At 43.0% G+C, this 16,222-nt stretch overlaps 1 protein-coding gene across 1 annotated transcript in view; it reads right to left on the bottom strand.

The window, feature by feature from the left end:
* mmp14b (matrix metallopeptidase 14b (membrane-inserted)) overlaps positions 1-16,222 on the bottom strand; it is a gene marked incomplete at its 3' end in the record, with an annotated part of 63,806 nt that overhangs the window by 23,350 nt on the left and 24,234 nt on the right. Inside the window, exons 2-4 of the mRNA XM_084328055.1 lie at positions 5,772-5,920; positions 4,837-4,959; positions 3,267-3,574 (exon numbers count right to left, since the gene is read on the bottom strand). Coding sequence (XP_084184181.1) covers positions 3,267-3,574; positions 4,837-4,959; positions 5,772-5,920 — 580 coding nt within the window. The remainder of the gene's footprint in view (positions 1-3,266; positions 3,575-4,836; positions 4,960-5,771; positions 5,921-16,222) is intronic.

The following is a 16,222-nucleotide window of genomic DNA, read 5'->3' as shown; positions in this document are numbered from 1 at the left end:
GGCCGGCCAAGCCGGTAGCAACACCGAGAGCTGGGCTCGATACCAGCATCTCCTGCGTTAGTGGCGAGCGCCTTGCCCACTGCACCACTCAGCCGCCCCACTGTTCAACACCTTGATGACAAAGCCCCGGAATGTCATGCCTTTGGTGAGAGACTTCGCCAGGATTCGTACTTGCACAGATAGATCTATCACAAGTCCCTCTGAGGCTGTAGATTGAACTTGTGCTCCGATGTCCTTCAGGATTTGAGACTTTTGGCTGTGATAAATGTCTTCATCCTTTGTTGACAGGGCTTCTGGTAAACCTGTGATTGAAATGAATAGTTTTACCAAAACTAAATTAGCACTGTCAAATCAATTCACTTATAAAATGAATAATTGAACTTCACTGTATCGAGAATCGGGTAAGACGAAAGTTGCCTGCGTCTAAAACATTGAATAACTTTGAAATTATATCAACTAGATTTACCTGTGAATTCACCACCAAAGAGCCTCCTTGTCTCTTCTCTTGATCTGCAGGCCTCCTTCAGCTTTGCAAAGGTTCCTTTAGGTGGCTTGATTGCAGGGCTAGCAAGCTGGACTTTAGCACCTGAACTTGGGAGTTTCAGGGCATTTCAGGAGATTTTCGCACTAACATCCTTCTGAGCATAATACAAATCACTCCTGCACAAACTGGTCATGCTGTGTTTTGCCAACTGTAAAAACAAGGCTGGCATCTTTAGTTACCACATCTGGGAAGGGAATGGATGAGTTCAACCTCATGAACTGAGCTTGGTTGAAGGGGTTGGTAAGGATCCCCTGGTACACCTTGAGAGTGTGGCTTAAAAACGTTTCCTTGAAGGAGTCCAGCATTTCTTTGTGTCCGTGTGCTAGATCTTGACCTTCGACCTCAGCTAGGTAGCGCTGGATTTCGGGTAGGGCAAGTTCGAGTTTCCTGAAGAATTCCTGATCTTCCCGATTGATGATATCGACATATCCAGTGTCAGACTTGATGACCTTTATATTATGCTCCTGCTTTTGATCACATGCAATCTTCTAAAATCGGTTACCCCTGGTGTTTACTGCGAAAGAGCCTGATAGAAATTCCTTGAACAACTCTGGGTGTCTCCATTTTAGCTCTTTGAGATCCTGAAGAAACACTGATGTCCATCTGGCATAGTGTGTATGATCAAGTGCAAAGTAAAGAGGAATGAGCTGCTCAAGTGCACTGATTTTTCACAAATATCTGAAAAAGTAAAGGTTTTAGAGTATATGTTTGTTCATAACACTAATATAAATGTGGTGTTTCCGCAACTTGAGCCCAAAATCAACTCTCTGCGACCTTCAGGAGCCGAGATACAAAATTCCAGGCCTAAAAAGTGGGCGTGGCCGTTTCAGGAACTTCGCCTAGCAAATATTTTGGGCTCCTTGCATTTTTTTTGTTTATCAGGCCCTAAAGGAACAGAAAAACATTGGCTCAAATGTTAATCCTTTTTTGCAGCCATTCTGCCTAAACTGACCAGACTATTATTGATACATAACATTACGAGATGTATCAGTTAATAGTGTTGTATGTATAACCTATTATGCTGCATTATAAGTACCTATGTATGATGTATTCTAGGTGTACTGTGTGTATGTAATGTTTTACCCAATTATCTATTTTTATATTTTTAGGTTACGAACACTAACAATCACATGATCTCTCATGTGTCCAAATCGGATGACGTCATCTGAAGGTCATGTGATGTTTTTGTCTCTTAACTGCTGACACAATGTGCTCCAAGACCTGGTTTCCCTTATAAATAAACCACTTACACATTTCTTCAACATCAACAAAGCCCTCAGGCCTCAGGACACTCGTTTACAAAAACACACCAACACACGTCTGGGCCTGTTGTTTCTTTCTGGGTTTAACCCTTTCACTACCACACTACAGAAGGTTAACCCTTTCACTACCACACTACAGAAGGTTAACCCTTTCACTACCACACTACAGAAGGTTAACCCTTTCACTACCACACTACAGAAGGTTAACCCTTTCACTACCACACTACAGAAGGTTAACCCTTTCACTACCACACTACAGAAGGTTAACCCTTTCACTACCACACTACAGACGGTTAACCTCATCTAGTCTCATCTCACTTAATCTAGTCTCATTCCAACTCATAGACTCATCTCACCTCATTTAGTCTCATCTAGTCTTATCTCATCTAGTCTCATCTAGTCTCATCTCACCTCATCTAGCCTCATCTAGTCTCATCTAGTCTTATCTAGTCTCATCTCACCTCATCTAGTCTCATCTCACCTCATCTAGTCTCATCTCACCTCATCTAGCCTCATCTAGTCTCATCTAGTCTCATCTAGTCTCATCTCACCTCATCTAGTCTCATCTAGTCTCATCTCACCTCATCTAGTCTCATCTAGTCTCATCTAGTCTCATCTAGTCTTATCTAGTCTCATCTCACCTCATCTAGTCTCATCTCACCTCATCTAGTCTCATCTAGTCTCATCTAGTCTCATCTCACCTCATCTAGTCTCATCTAGTCTCATCTCACCTCATCTAGTCTCATCTAGTCTTATCTAGTCTCATCTAGTCTCATCTCACCTCATCTAGTCTCATCTAGTCTTATCTAGTCTCATCTAGTCTCATCTCACCTCATCTAGTCTCATCTAGTCTTATCTAGTCTCATCTAGTCTCATTTCACCTCATCTAGTCTCATCTAGTCTCATCTAGTCTCACCTAGTCTCATCTAGTCTCATCTAGTCTCATCTAGTCTCATCTAGTCTCATCTAGTCTCATCTAGTCTCACCTAGTCTCATCTAGTCTCATCTAGTCTCATCTAGTCTCACCTAGTCTCATCTAGTCTCATCTAGTCTCATCTAGTCTCATCTCACCTCATCTAGTCTCATCTAGTCTCATCTAGTCTCATCTAGTCTCACCTAGTCTCATCTCACCTCATCTAGTCTCATCTAGTCTCATCTAGTCTCATCTCACCTCATCTAGTCTCATCTAGTCTCATCTAGTCTCATCTCACCTCATCTAGTCTCATCTAGTCTCATCTAGTCTCATCTAGTCTCACCTAGTCTCATCTAGTCTCATCTAGTCTCATCTAGTCTCATCTCACCTCATCTAGTCTCATCTAGTCTCATCTAGTCTCATCTAGTCTCACTTCATCTCATGTCATAATAACCTGGCCTCATCTCAGCAGATCTATTCTCATCTCACTTTATATCAGTTAATCTCCCAACAACAACAACAACAACAACAGCAGCGCCCCACTCACCGGACAGATCCGTGTTCCCGATGGTCCAGGGCTCGGCCGCGTCGAAGTGGGTGTCCCCCCCGAGGCCGTTGCCAGGGAAGTAGGCGTGTGCCAGGAAGCCCCCCTCGCCGTCGAAGGGGCTACTGTCCCCGTGGAACCCCTCAGAGAAGAACAGCATGATGTCAGCGAACTCCTCCACCTTGTCCCGTATGTGGCTGTAGGGGATCTCCCGGAAGCGCAGGGGCGTGACGCTCTCCCACACCTTGAAGGCCTTCCTGATGGCCTCGTGAGTCTCATACTCGCCCACCTTAGGGGTGTAGTTCTGGATGCTGAGGGAGAGAGAGAGAGAGAGAGAGAGAGAGAGAGAGAGAGAGAGAGAGAGAGAGAGAGAGATGAACAATGGATTTTATTATGTTAACCCTTTCACTACCACACTGTAGAAGGTTAACCTTTTACTACCACACTACAGAAGGTTAACCTTTTACTACCACACTACAGAAGGTTAACCTTTCACTACCACACTACAGAAGGTTAACCTTTCACTACCACACTACAGAAGGTTAACCCTTTCACTATCACACTACAGAAGGTTAACCTTTCACTACCACACTACAGACGGTTAACCTTTCACTACCACACTACAGAAGGTTAACCTTTCACTACCACACTACAGAAGGTTAACCTTTCACTACCACACTACAGAAGGTTAACCTTTCACTACCACACTACAGAAGGTTAACCTTTTACTACCACACTACAGAAGGTTAACCTTTCACTACCACACTACAGAAGGTTAACCTTTCACTACCACACTACAGAAGGTTAACCCTTTCACTACCACACTACAGAAGGTTAACCTTTCACTACCACACTACAGAAGGTTAACCTTTCACTAACACACTACAGAAGGTTAACCTTTCACTAACACACTACAGAAGGTTAACCTTTCACTACCACACTACAGAAGGTTAACCTTTTACTACCACACTACAGAAGGTTAACCTTTTACTACCACACTACAGATGGTTAACCTTTCACTACAGTACCACACTACAGATGGTTAACCCTTTCACTGTCACATGACAAAGGGTTAACCCTTCCACTACCTTCTGTAGTGTGGTAGTGAAAGGGTTAACTCTTTGTAGTGTGGTAGTGAAAGGGTTAACTCTTTGTAGTGTGGTAGTTAACGGTTAACTCATTAATTTACCCATGTCACTGTGCACAAAGCCGCTCTCCCTCCCTCTCTCTCCCTCCCACTCCCTATCTCTCTCCCTCTCTCTCTCTCCCTACCTCTCTTTCTCTCCCTCCCTCTCTCCCACCCTCTCTCCCTCCCTCCCTCTCTCTCCCTCCCCCTCCATCTCCCTCCCTCCCTCTCCCTCTCTCTCCCTCCCTCTCTCCCTCCCTCTCTCTCTCCCTCCATCTCCCTCTCTCTCTCTCCCTCCCTCTCTCTCTCTCTCTCCCTCCCTCTCTCCCTCCCTCTCTCTCTCCCTCCATCTCCCTCTCTCTCTCTCTCCCTCCCTCTCTCCCTCTCTCCCTCCCTCTCTCTCTCTCCCTCCCTCTCTCTCCCTCCCTCCCTCTCCCGCTGACTCACGAGAAGGTAACGTCTCTCTTGTTCCACTTCAGGCCCTGGATGGCGTAGCGTTTCTTCCTCAGGTTGCTCTTCAGCTCAGCGCCAAACTTGTCCGGCACCCCGCAGCGCGGCCTCTTCATGGCCCTGCGGAGACAAGGCACGCTCCGTCACAACAGGTGAAGAAAACACTGTCTGGGCCCCGTCTGGGACCCGTCTAGGCCCCGTCTAGGACCCGTCTGGGCCCCGTCTGGGACCCGTCTGGGCCCCGTCTGGGCCCCGTCTAGGACCCGTCTGGGACCCGTCTGGGATATTAGCGGACACTAAAAATGTGAAACTAAGTTTGCAGTGATAAAAATATGCCGACTGTGATTCGTGTTTCAAAGAACATGGTTTTTCCGTTACAGCAAAATGTAATTATCAGTAACCTATAATTATAAAATGTTCATAACGGTAAAGTATAATTGTTTATAAGATAAGATAAGATATTCCTTTATTGATCCCCTTGGGGAAATTCAAGCATCATAGCAGCATGGGGGAGGAGGAGGGTAGGTACAGGTAGAAGACATGATACAGGTCATAGAATTATAGTACAGTGGAGAAGTAAAAAAAATTATAATAATAAAATATTTGAAAAAAAAAATAGGCAGTGTAAACAATATAACAATATAATTTACTCTGGACATGCGCATATGGGCAAGTAGGCATAGGCAGTGTAAAAAGGTCAATGTGCAAGATGAGGGTATGTATGCCCTCTCAGTTATATTTGCCCTACAATAAATATAGTTACAATATATATATATCATCTAATAACTAATATCTAATCTAATATATTATAATCTAAAAATGCTAAATGTTAAAAATGCTAAATATATGCTCTGATGAAGTAAGTATACAGTATTCACATACGGTGCAGTATGCTAATCTAATCTATATATAATCTAAAAAAGGGCTCTCACTCGATGGTGTTGGTGTCGATGGAGCCAGTGATGGTGAGGCCGTAGAAGCGCTGCATGGCGGAGATGGCGGAGGTGATGGAGTGGGGTGAGCGCATGGCGTGGGTCCTCATGTCACCGGGGGGCAGGTAGCCGTACTGCTGCAGCCACGACTGAGAGAGGAGAAACAAACACACGTGCAGGGTTCAAGTTTGCTTTTATTTGTCACGTATAACCCTTTGTCGTGTGGCAGTGAAAGGGTTAACCATCTGTAGTGTGTTAGTGAAAGGGTTAACATTCTGTAGTGCAGTTGTGAAAGGGTTAACCCTTTTATCGTGTGGCAGTGAAAGGGTTAACCTGTTGTATTGTCGCAGTGAAAGGGTTAACCCTTTGGTAGTGTGGTAGTGAAAGGGTTAAATGTACATTACAGTGAAATGCTTGGTTCTGTATGAGCCCCCTGAGAATGTGCTTCATACAGTAAAAAAAAGTAAGTAAAAGAGGAATAAGTCCCAACACTATACAAATTAGGGATGCCCCGATCACGCTTTTTGCCACCGATACCGATCACCGATCGTCTTGAGCCATATCGGCCGATACCGATCCGATATCGATCGTTTTTGATAAAAAAATATATATATATATATTTTATATACTATTTTTATTTTATTTTTTATAAAATATATATATTATATAATCATACTTGTAGTTGTATTATCTGCAAGACATCGCCACCACGCAACAAGTCAAAATGCTCGCTATCTGCAAACAGCTCCCCTGTCTGTGTGTACTCGAGTAGCCCCCAGCTACGACCAGGATTCTACGGAGCTGCAGCTGGACCCTATTGATCACATTCAACATGCCCTCAGCTCGAATACGCATCGAATCAGTGTTATAAGACATTGATATCAGGAGCTATCTGTAGCTACTGCTAGCCGGCTAGATAACGTTAAAGTGGAGATGAAGCAGTGCGATAAATACATATTCATAGCATCACATTAGTATTTAGATAAGCCACAGAAGAAATCACGTTATAAAAATAAGCAGTTTCTAAGAAAAAACGATTTGTTGTGTGCATTTCTGAAGCATTTAGCATTATGGGCGCGGCCATTTTGTTGCTGACGTCATGCCACTGGTTGGGTGTATACACTGCTGGTACACTGCCTATAGTGAATGGGTCAGTCAGTAAATAAAATGTTGCCTACAAAACAACGGGACCGCTGTGGTTCTGTTTGTATTGCTCCTGGCTGTTCAAACTAATTTTACCATGTGAGAGAGAGGAAAGTTGGTTAATTTCCACAAACTACCAGTGAAAAAAACAGTGTTGTTGGCATGTTGGCTCGGGCTGGCTGCACTCAGGCGGCGCGACCAGCCTGTTGGACAGGGAAGGAGGATCTGCAGAGAACACTTCATTGCCTCGGATTATGTTGTTGGGGTGGGATGTTTGTCCAGAAGACCACTAATCAGCTGAAGCCGGACGCGGTTCCCTCGGTCTTCGACAGACAGACCGGCGTTAGCTCTCGGGAGCGATCGCTAGCTAGTTGGCACCAGCCGGGGACTGGTGTTAGCTCTCGGGAGCGATGGCTAGCTAGTTAGCACCAGCCGGCGACCGGCGTTAGCAACCGGAGCGTCGCGGAGCATTCAGCCTGCTGGCTACCTAGACCCACTTCAACCAGCGTCGCGGAGCATTCAGCCTGCTGGCTACACAGCTTGTCTGTGCTGGAGCCTCTGCAAGCTAACGGTAGCTGGCTACACAGCTTGTCGGTGTGCTGGAGCCTCTGCAAGCTAACGGTAGCTGGCTACACAGCTTGTCGGTGTGCTGGAGCCTCTGCAAGCTAACGGTAGCTGGCTCCAGGCTCCAGCACACCGACAAGCTGTGTAGCCAGCAGGCTGAATGCTCCGCGACGCTGGTTGAAGTGGGTCTAGGTAGCCAGCAGGCTGAATGCTCCGCGACGCTCCGGTTGCTAACGCCGGTCGCCGGCTGGTGCTAACTAGCTAGCCATCGCTCCCGAGAGCTAACGCCGGTCCCCGGCTGGTGCCAACTAGCTAGCGATCGCTCCCGAGAGCTAACGCCGGTCTGTCTGTCGAAGACCGAGGGAACCGCGTCCGGCTTCAGCTGATTTGTGGTCTTCTGGACAAACATCCCACCCCAACAACATAATCCGAGGCAATGAAGTGTTCTCTGCAGATCCTCCTTCCCTGTCCAACAGGCTGGTCGCGCCGCCTGAGTGCAGCCAGCCCGAGCCAACATGCCAACAACACTGTTTTTTTCACTGGTAGTTTGTGGAAATTAACCAACTTTCCTCTCTCTCACATGGTAAAATTAGTTTGAACAGCCAGGAGCAATACAAACAGAACCACCGCGGTCCCGTTGTTTTGTAGGCAACATTTTATTTACTGACTGACCCATTCACTATAGGCAGTGTATACACCCAACCAGTGGCATGACGTCAGCAACAAAATGGCGGCGCCCATGTTGAAAACAGGGATATTATATTTGATTTTTCAGACAAATAAGATAGATTTCACATTTGATTATAGAACCCTGTCTTACACAAGGTACACAACAAACAAACTAGGATCACATTGCTCACTGCTTCATTTCCACTGACAACGCCACAGTGAACTATTTCGTTTAATGGGACGTTTCGTTTTGAACAGTGAGCTAACGTGAGCTAACGTGAGCTAACGTGAGCTAACTTGAGCTATCATGCACTACTAGACTTGCTGGAGCATTTGTTGATATCAGGAGCTATCAGTAGCTAGCCGGCTATATACCGTTAACAATGCCTCATGTATTAAACTAAAAGTGAATAGTTGACTGGGTCATTTTGTAACGGTAGCTAACGTTAGCTCACAGAGGTCCTAGACTAGACTAGACCTGTGTTACAGAACTCAGCAAGTGAGATCTCCGCTAAGAATTGGATCATGTTTTTCGATCGATTTTGACGATCGGCGAAAATAAAGCATTATCACCGATCACCGATCGCATATTTATACTGATTATAGGCCGATAACGATCGGTGGCCGATCGATCGGGGAATCCCTAATACAAATATACAATATACAAACTAAAGTACAACCTAAGGGTGCTTTCACACTAGGCATCCGGGGCCGCTTTCGAACACAATTGCCCCAAAAGTCATGTAGTGTGAACGCTGCGTTCCGTCCCCGGGAACGGATAACCGTTCCGTGGCCGGGATCACTTGAAAAGGTGGTCTGGGGAACGATTCAGGCGTCCCCGGGCATGGAACGGGCGCGGAACGATTCAAGTGTGGACACAACTGTACCAAAACACAAAAGAGGCTTGCTGTAACAAGTGCTTCTGTCTGAGTTTAAGGAGGATAATGCCAACCTGCTTGCCTAGAATAGAGTTGTATTCATACTTCAATTTAAAAATATTATTTAGGTCCGTTTGGGATTATTAGAGTCTGTAAACCTGCTCCAACGAGGGAAGCTGTGTTTCAATTTCAGCCAAGCGCTTACGTCTTTCTCTCTTTTCAGAGGCTCAACAGACTCCCACAATGTAGCGTCAGAGACATCACCGGTATCATTCGTTTCCATAAATGCTTTCTCAGAGAGCAAAGAAGGGTTGAAGCGCCAGCTATAGCGCGTCTGTGGCAGTGCCAGCTTTACCAACATCGGGGTGTTGCTCCCTCAAGTGTGCTCTGGAACGAAACGAGATTGCTAGTGTGAAAGCTGGCCAGCGGGGGAGTGGGGAGGGGGGACTATCGTTCTCGGGAATGTAACGGAACGGAGGCAACCGTTCCTAATGTGAAAACGCCCTGTACAATGAAGTAAAAAGTACAAAGAAGTAAAAATGCTGACAATTAGGTACAAAATGCAGACAATGAGGTACAAAAACTATTTTTTTAAAGGCAAGATGCTAAATGCTAAATCAGGTAATTCATATATAATATTCATAACAGAATAAGGTTGAGACCATCTGCACTTCAACTGGTAGTTAAGTATTTCATATTGAAAAAGAAACAGGCTCTAACACTGGAGACCACGGTAGAAAGCAAGTACGTGGAAAAGAGAGTTGAATAACACGTCATATCTTGATGGATTGCCTCTTATGTAACAGAATCATGCTTGTCAAATCATACGTGTCAAAAGGAATGATTCAGTATAAAATGGATAGACTAAGCCTGGCAGTTGCGTATCTAGGTGATATGGTTATCTCTGCAAACAGGTGACTGCAATAAAGATCCAATTCCACATAGACGGAGAAAACAAGCTCTTAAATCTCCGTTTCTCTCTTGTGTCTCTTGGGCCTAACAAAAATAATGGTTGGTTTCAGGTTGCCGACCGACCCTGCCGATTTAGGTGCGACCCAATATATTTTATGAGTTTTAAAAAAAAATTATATATTAAAAAAAAAAAAACATAATTTTTTTTTTTTTTTTTAGAATAAAGTTTCATAGAAATCTTAGTCAAACATTTAGTATTATGGATATTAAACATGCTGGCAGAGTACATGCATCCATGTTGTTGTGAACATTTTAACCCTTTCACTGCCACACGACAGCCGGTTAACCCTTTCACTGTGACAATACAGAAGGTTAGCCCTTTACTATCACACAACCGACGGCGATGCTCCATCATTAGCATCATTAGCTCCGCGGATGCGGAGCTAATGATGCTAATGATGGAGCATCGCCGTCGGTTGTGTGATAGTAAAGGGCTAACCTTCTGTCTTGTCACAGTGAAAGGGTTAACCGGCTGTCGTGTGGCAGTGAAAGGGTTAAAATAAAGAAATTCCCTATCCATAGTCGCCGTGGGAAAGAATAAAAAAAAATAAAAATAAAAATAAATTCCCTACCTACCCATGGCCAAACTGACAACCAACCTGAAACCAACTATTATTTTTGTTAGGCCCTAAACACAAAGCTATTCAGCTAGCGACAGAGTGCAGAGACTACAACTGAATGAAGTTAAAAGGTCAAGCGCACATAACTGGGCCGAACTGAAGCCAAACTGAAGCCAAAATGAAGCCAAACTGAAGCCAAAATGAAGCCAAACTGAAAACAAACTGAAGTCAAAATGGCTTCCAACAAAGACGGCTCATGTTTCACAATAGCCCTTCCAGGCAGGATTTGAACAGGAAGATTCCTTCAGTAGGTCACAGATGAACTCTACATCGTGTCTACAGTGACGTTATCCAGTGCCAGTAGCTACAGTATCTATTTGGGTGTCATTGTTGTACACAGTTTCATGCCTACGATCTTCTAGCTCGTTCCAAACAATGAGTTTGAAGCATTTGAAGACTTATGGCAAAGGTCTCGTCCACCGTCCTCAGATCCTTTCGTCTAGACGGGTTCTAAGTGTTGACCTTACTTCCCCCTTGGAAACCCGTCCGACTGTGGTGGTGAGGGTTTAACATCTGGCTCGGAGCCACTGGTCTGCTTCCATATTCCTCCCACACGGTTTCTTGCTCACCTCCTTCAACCAGGATTCCCGAACAACACACACTACTGTGAGACGAGTGAAAGCAGAGAGACCGCTTTGATATTCTCTTTCATACACATGCCGACTTGAACACGCGCAATGAGCCGCGCACACACACACACACAGGACGTGTTTTATGGCTTGGAAACACAATGCACTTGACTCATTGTTAATGTTACAGGGCGGCTCTCTTTAAAGGAACACGGCAACATTTTGGGAAATTAGCTTACCGTCTTCTCCAGAGAGAGACAAGAAGATAGATACCAGTTTCCTCTCTGTGCGTTCAGTAGAAAAGCTATCTGGCTGCATGTTAGCCTAGCTTAGCACAATGAATGGAAGCGGACATGGCCGGTTAGCCTTCAAGAGAGGTGTTAGTTGGACAATGCCTAGGCTAACCGGCACTGTCCGCTTCCATTCATTGTGCTAAGCTAGGCTAACGTGCAGCCAGATAGCTTTCTACTGAACACACAGAGAGGAAACTGGTATCCATCTTCTTGTCTCTCTCTGGAGAAGACGGTAAGCTGATTTCCCAAAATGTTGGCGTGTTCCTTTAACACAAATCCTTTCCAGGTAAAAAAAAATAAAATAACCGCTGGGATGAAGAGAGCGTCATATTTATTTTATATAGTATAATATCTACACCCTGTTCCATCTGCACTGCACACTTTTTTAGAACTGTATAGTCATCTTGCTGTTATTTTATCTTATTTATTTTTACTCTATGCTAGTTTTATTTGATATCATATTGGATGCTGCTGCGGTCGAGGAACCACAACAAAGTGAATTTCACTCTTTTTTGCTGTAAGGTACTGAATGACGTGACGATAAAGGAACCTGAACCTGAACCTGAAGGAGGATGGTGTCTCTGCTCTGTCCGTGAGCGCTGCTTGACGCGTGTGTTATTTACTGTTTATTTGGTTGCCGGGCGGAGGAGGGAAGAAGATCACAGACGTAGTTTGAGTAGTACAATTTGAACTCTTCACACTTTACGTCAACAAATACCAAACCCGTACATATTATTATTATATGTGCTACAATGGCGCAGGAGACATTTTAAAGTTTATGTTTAGCTTCTTCAGATGTATACAGATGGGAGTGTAATGGGGACGTGTGTGAGAGAGGGGGAGGGAGAGAGGGAGGGAGAGAGAGAGGGAGGGGAGAGAGAGAGAGGGAGGGAGAGAGAGAGAGAGAGGGGGGAGAGAGAGGGAGGGAGAGAGAGGGAGAGAGGGAGGGAGAGAGAGAGAGAGAGAGAGAGAGAGAGAGAGAGAGAGAGAGAGAGAGAGAGAGAGAGAGAGAGAGAGAGAGAGAGAGAGAGAGAGAGAGAAAGGGAGAGAAAGGGAGAGAGAAAGGGAGAGAGAAAGGGAGAAGGAGAGAGGGGAGAGAGAGAGAAAGAGAGGGAGGGAGAGAGGGAGAGGAGGGAGAGAGAGAGGGAGGGAGAGGGAGAGAGGGAGAGAGAAGGAGGGAGAGGGAGAGAGAAAGAGCGGGAGGGAGAGGGAGAGAGGGAGGGAGAGGGAGAGAGGGAGGGAGAGAGAGGGAGGGAGGGAGAGAGAGAGAGAGAGAGAGAGAGAGAGAGAGGGAGAGAGAGAGAGAGAGAGAGAGGAGGGAGAGAGAGAGGGAGGGAGAGAGAGAGGAGGGAGAGAGAGAGGGAGGGAGAGAGAGAGAGGAGGGAGAGAGAGAGAGAGAGAGAGGAGGGAGAGAGAGAGGGAGGGAGAGAGAGAGGGAGGGGAGAGAGAGAGGGAGGGAGTGTCACGGGGTGAGACTGCAGGGTGTTCAGTAAACCCAGTGTCTCCAGCCAGAAGAGCCTGCAGCATCCGTTCGGTCATTTCATTGGGAATTTCTTCTTGATCCTCCCAAACCTCAAATTCAACCCCCCCCCCCCCCCCCCCCCATCTCTCTCTTATGGAAAACCCAAGGGTTGGGGGGAAATGAACCACACCGAGAAGCACAGTAAAGTGGCTCAATCATTATTACTGTACATACAACACTGTCATCATTATTACTGTACATACAGCACTGTCATCATTTTACTGTACATACAGCACTGTCATCATTATTACTGTACATACAACACTGTCATCATTATTACTGTACATACAACACTGTCATCATTATTATGTACATACAACACTGTCATCATTTACTGTACATACAACACTGTCATCATTATTACTGTACATACAACACTGTCATCATTATTCAACACTGTCATCTTATTACTGTACATACAACACTGTCATCATTATTCAACAGTGTCATCATTATTACTGTACATACAACACTGTCATCATTATTACTGTACATACAACAATGTCATCATTATTACATGTACATACAACACTGTCATCAATTATTACTGTACATACAACACTGTCATCATTATTACTGTACATACAGCACTGTCATCATTATTACTGTACATACAACACTGTCATCATTATTACTGTACATACAACACTGTCATCATTATTACTGTACATACAACACTGTCATCATTATTACTGTACATACAACACTGTCATCATTATTACTGTACATACAGCACTGTCATCATTATTACTGTACATACAACACTGTCATCATTATTACTGTACATACAACACTGTCATCATTATTACTGTACATACAGCACTGTCATCATTATTACTGTACATACAGCACTGTCATCATTATTACTGTACATACAACACTGTCATCATTATTACTGTACATACAACACTGTCATCATTATTACTGTACATACAACACTGTCATCATTATTACTGTACATACAACACTGTCATCATTATTCAACACTGTCATCATTATTACTGTACATACAACACTGTCATCATTATTCAACAGTGTCATCATTATTACTGTACATACAACACTGTCATCATTATTACTGTACATACAACAATGTCATCATTATTTACTGTACATACAACACTGTCATCATTATTACTGTACATACAACACTGTCATCATTATTACTGTACATACAGCACTGTCATCATTATTACTGTACATACAACACTGTCATCATTATTACTGTACATACAACACTGTCATCATTATTACTGTACATACAACACTGTCATCATTATTACTGTACATACAGCACTGTCATCATTATTACTGTACATACAACACTGTCATCATTATTACTGTACATACAACACTGTCATCATTATTACTGTACATACAGCACTGTCATCATTATTACTGTACATACAACACTGTCATCATTATTACTGTACATACAACAGTGGCATCATTATTACTGTACATACAACACTGTCTCATTATTACTGTACATACAACACTGTCATCATTATTACTGTACATACAACACTGTCATCATTATTACTGTACATACAACACTGTCATCATTATTACTGTACATACAACACTGTCATCATTATTACTGTACATACAACACTGTCATCATTATTACTGTACATACAACACTGTCATCATTATTACTGTACATACAACACTGTCATCATTATTACTGTACATAAACCTGTCATCATTATTACTGTACATACAACACTGTCATCATTATTACTGTACATACAACACTGTCATCATTATTACTGTACATACAGCACTGTCATCATTATTACTGTACATACAACACTGTACTCTTACTTACTGTACATACAACACTGTCATCATATTACTGTACATACAACACTGTCCTCATTATTACTGTACATACAGCACTGTCATCATTATTACTGTACATACAGCACTGTCATCATTATTACTGTACATACAACACTGTCATCATATTACTGTACATACAACAGTGTCATCATTATTACTGTACGTACAACACTGTCATCATTATTACTGTCATACAACACTGTCATCATTATTACTGTACATACAGCACTGTCATCATTATTACTGTACGTACAACAGTGTCATCATTATTACTGTACGTACAACAGTGTCATCATTATTACTGTACATACAACAGTGTCATCATTATTACTGTACATACAACAGTGTCATCATTATTACTGTACATACAACACTGTCATCATTTATTACTGTACATACAACACTGTCATCATTATTACTGTACATACAACACTGTCATCATTATTACTGTACATACAGCACTGTCATCATTATTACTGTACATACAACTCTGTCATCATTATTACTGTACATACAGCACTGTCATCATTATTACTGTACATACAGCACTGTCCATCATTATTACTGTACATACAACACTGTCATCATTATTACTGTACATACAACACTGTCATCATTATTACTGTACATACAACACTGTCATCATTATTACTGTACATACAACACTGTCATCATTATTACTGTACATACAACACTGTCATCATTATTACTGTACATACAGCACTGTCATCATTATTACTGTACATACAACACTGTCATCATTATTACTGTACATACAACACTGTCATCATTATTACTGTACAACAACAGTGTCATCATTATTACTGTACATACAACACTGTCATCATATTACTGTACATACAACACTGTCATCATTATTACTGTACATACAATACTGTGTCATCATTATTACTGTACATACAACACTGTCATCATTATTACTGTACATACAACACTGTCCATCATTATTACTGTACATACAACACTGTCATCATTATTACTGTACATACAACACTGTCATCATTATTACTGTACATACAACACTGTCAGCATTATTACTGTACATACAACACTGTCATCATTATTACTGTACATACAACACTGTCATCATTATTACTGTACATACAACACTGTCATCATTATTACTGTACATACAGCACTGTCATCATTATTACTGTACATACAACACTGTCATCATTATTACTGTACATACAACACTGTCATCATTATTACTGTACATACAACACTGTCATCATTATTACTGTACATACAACACTGTCATCATTATTACTGTACATACAACACTGTCATCATTATTACTGTACATACAGCACTGTCATCATTAATTACTGTACATACAACACTGTCATCATTAT

Source organism: Notolepis coatsorum (assembly GCF_963971535.1).
Source record: "Notolepis coatsorum genome assembly, chromosome: 13".
In the NCBI taxonomy this organism is placed as follows: domain Eukaryota; kingdom Metazoa; phylum Chordata; class Actinopteri; order Aulopiformes; family Paralepididae; genus Notolepis; species Notolepis coatsorum.
The sequence above is the reverse complement of the archived record's forward strand: the minus strand, read 5'-3'. Positions and strand labels throughout refer to the sequence as shown.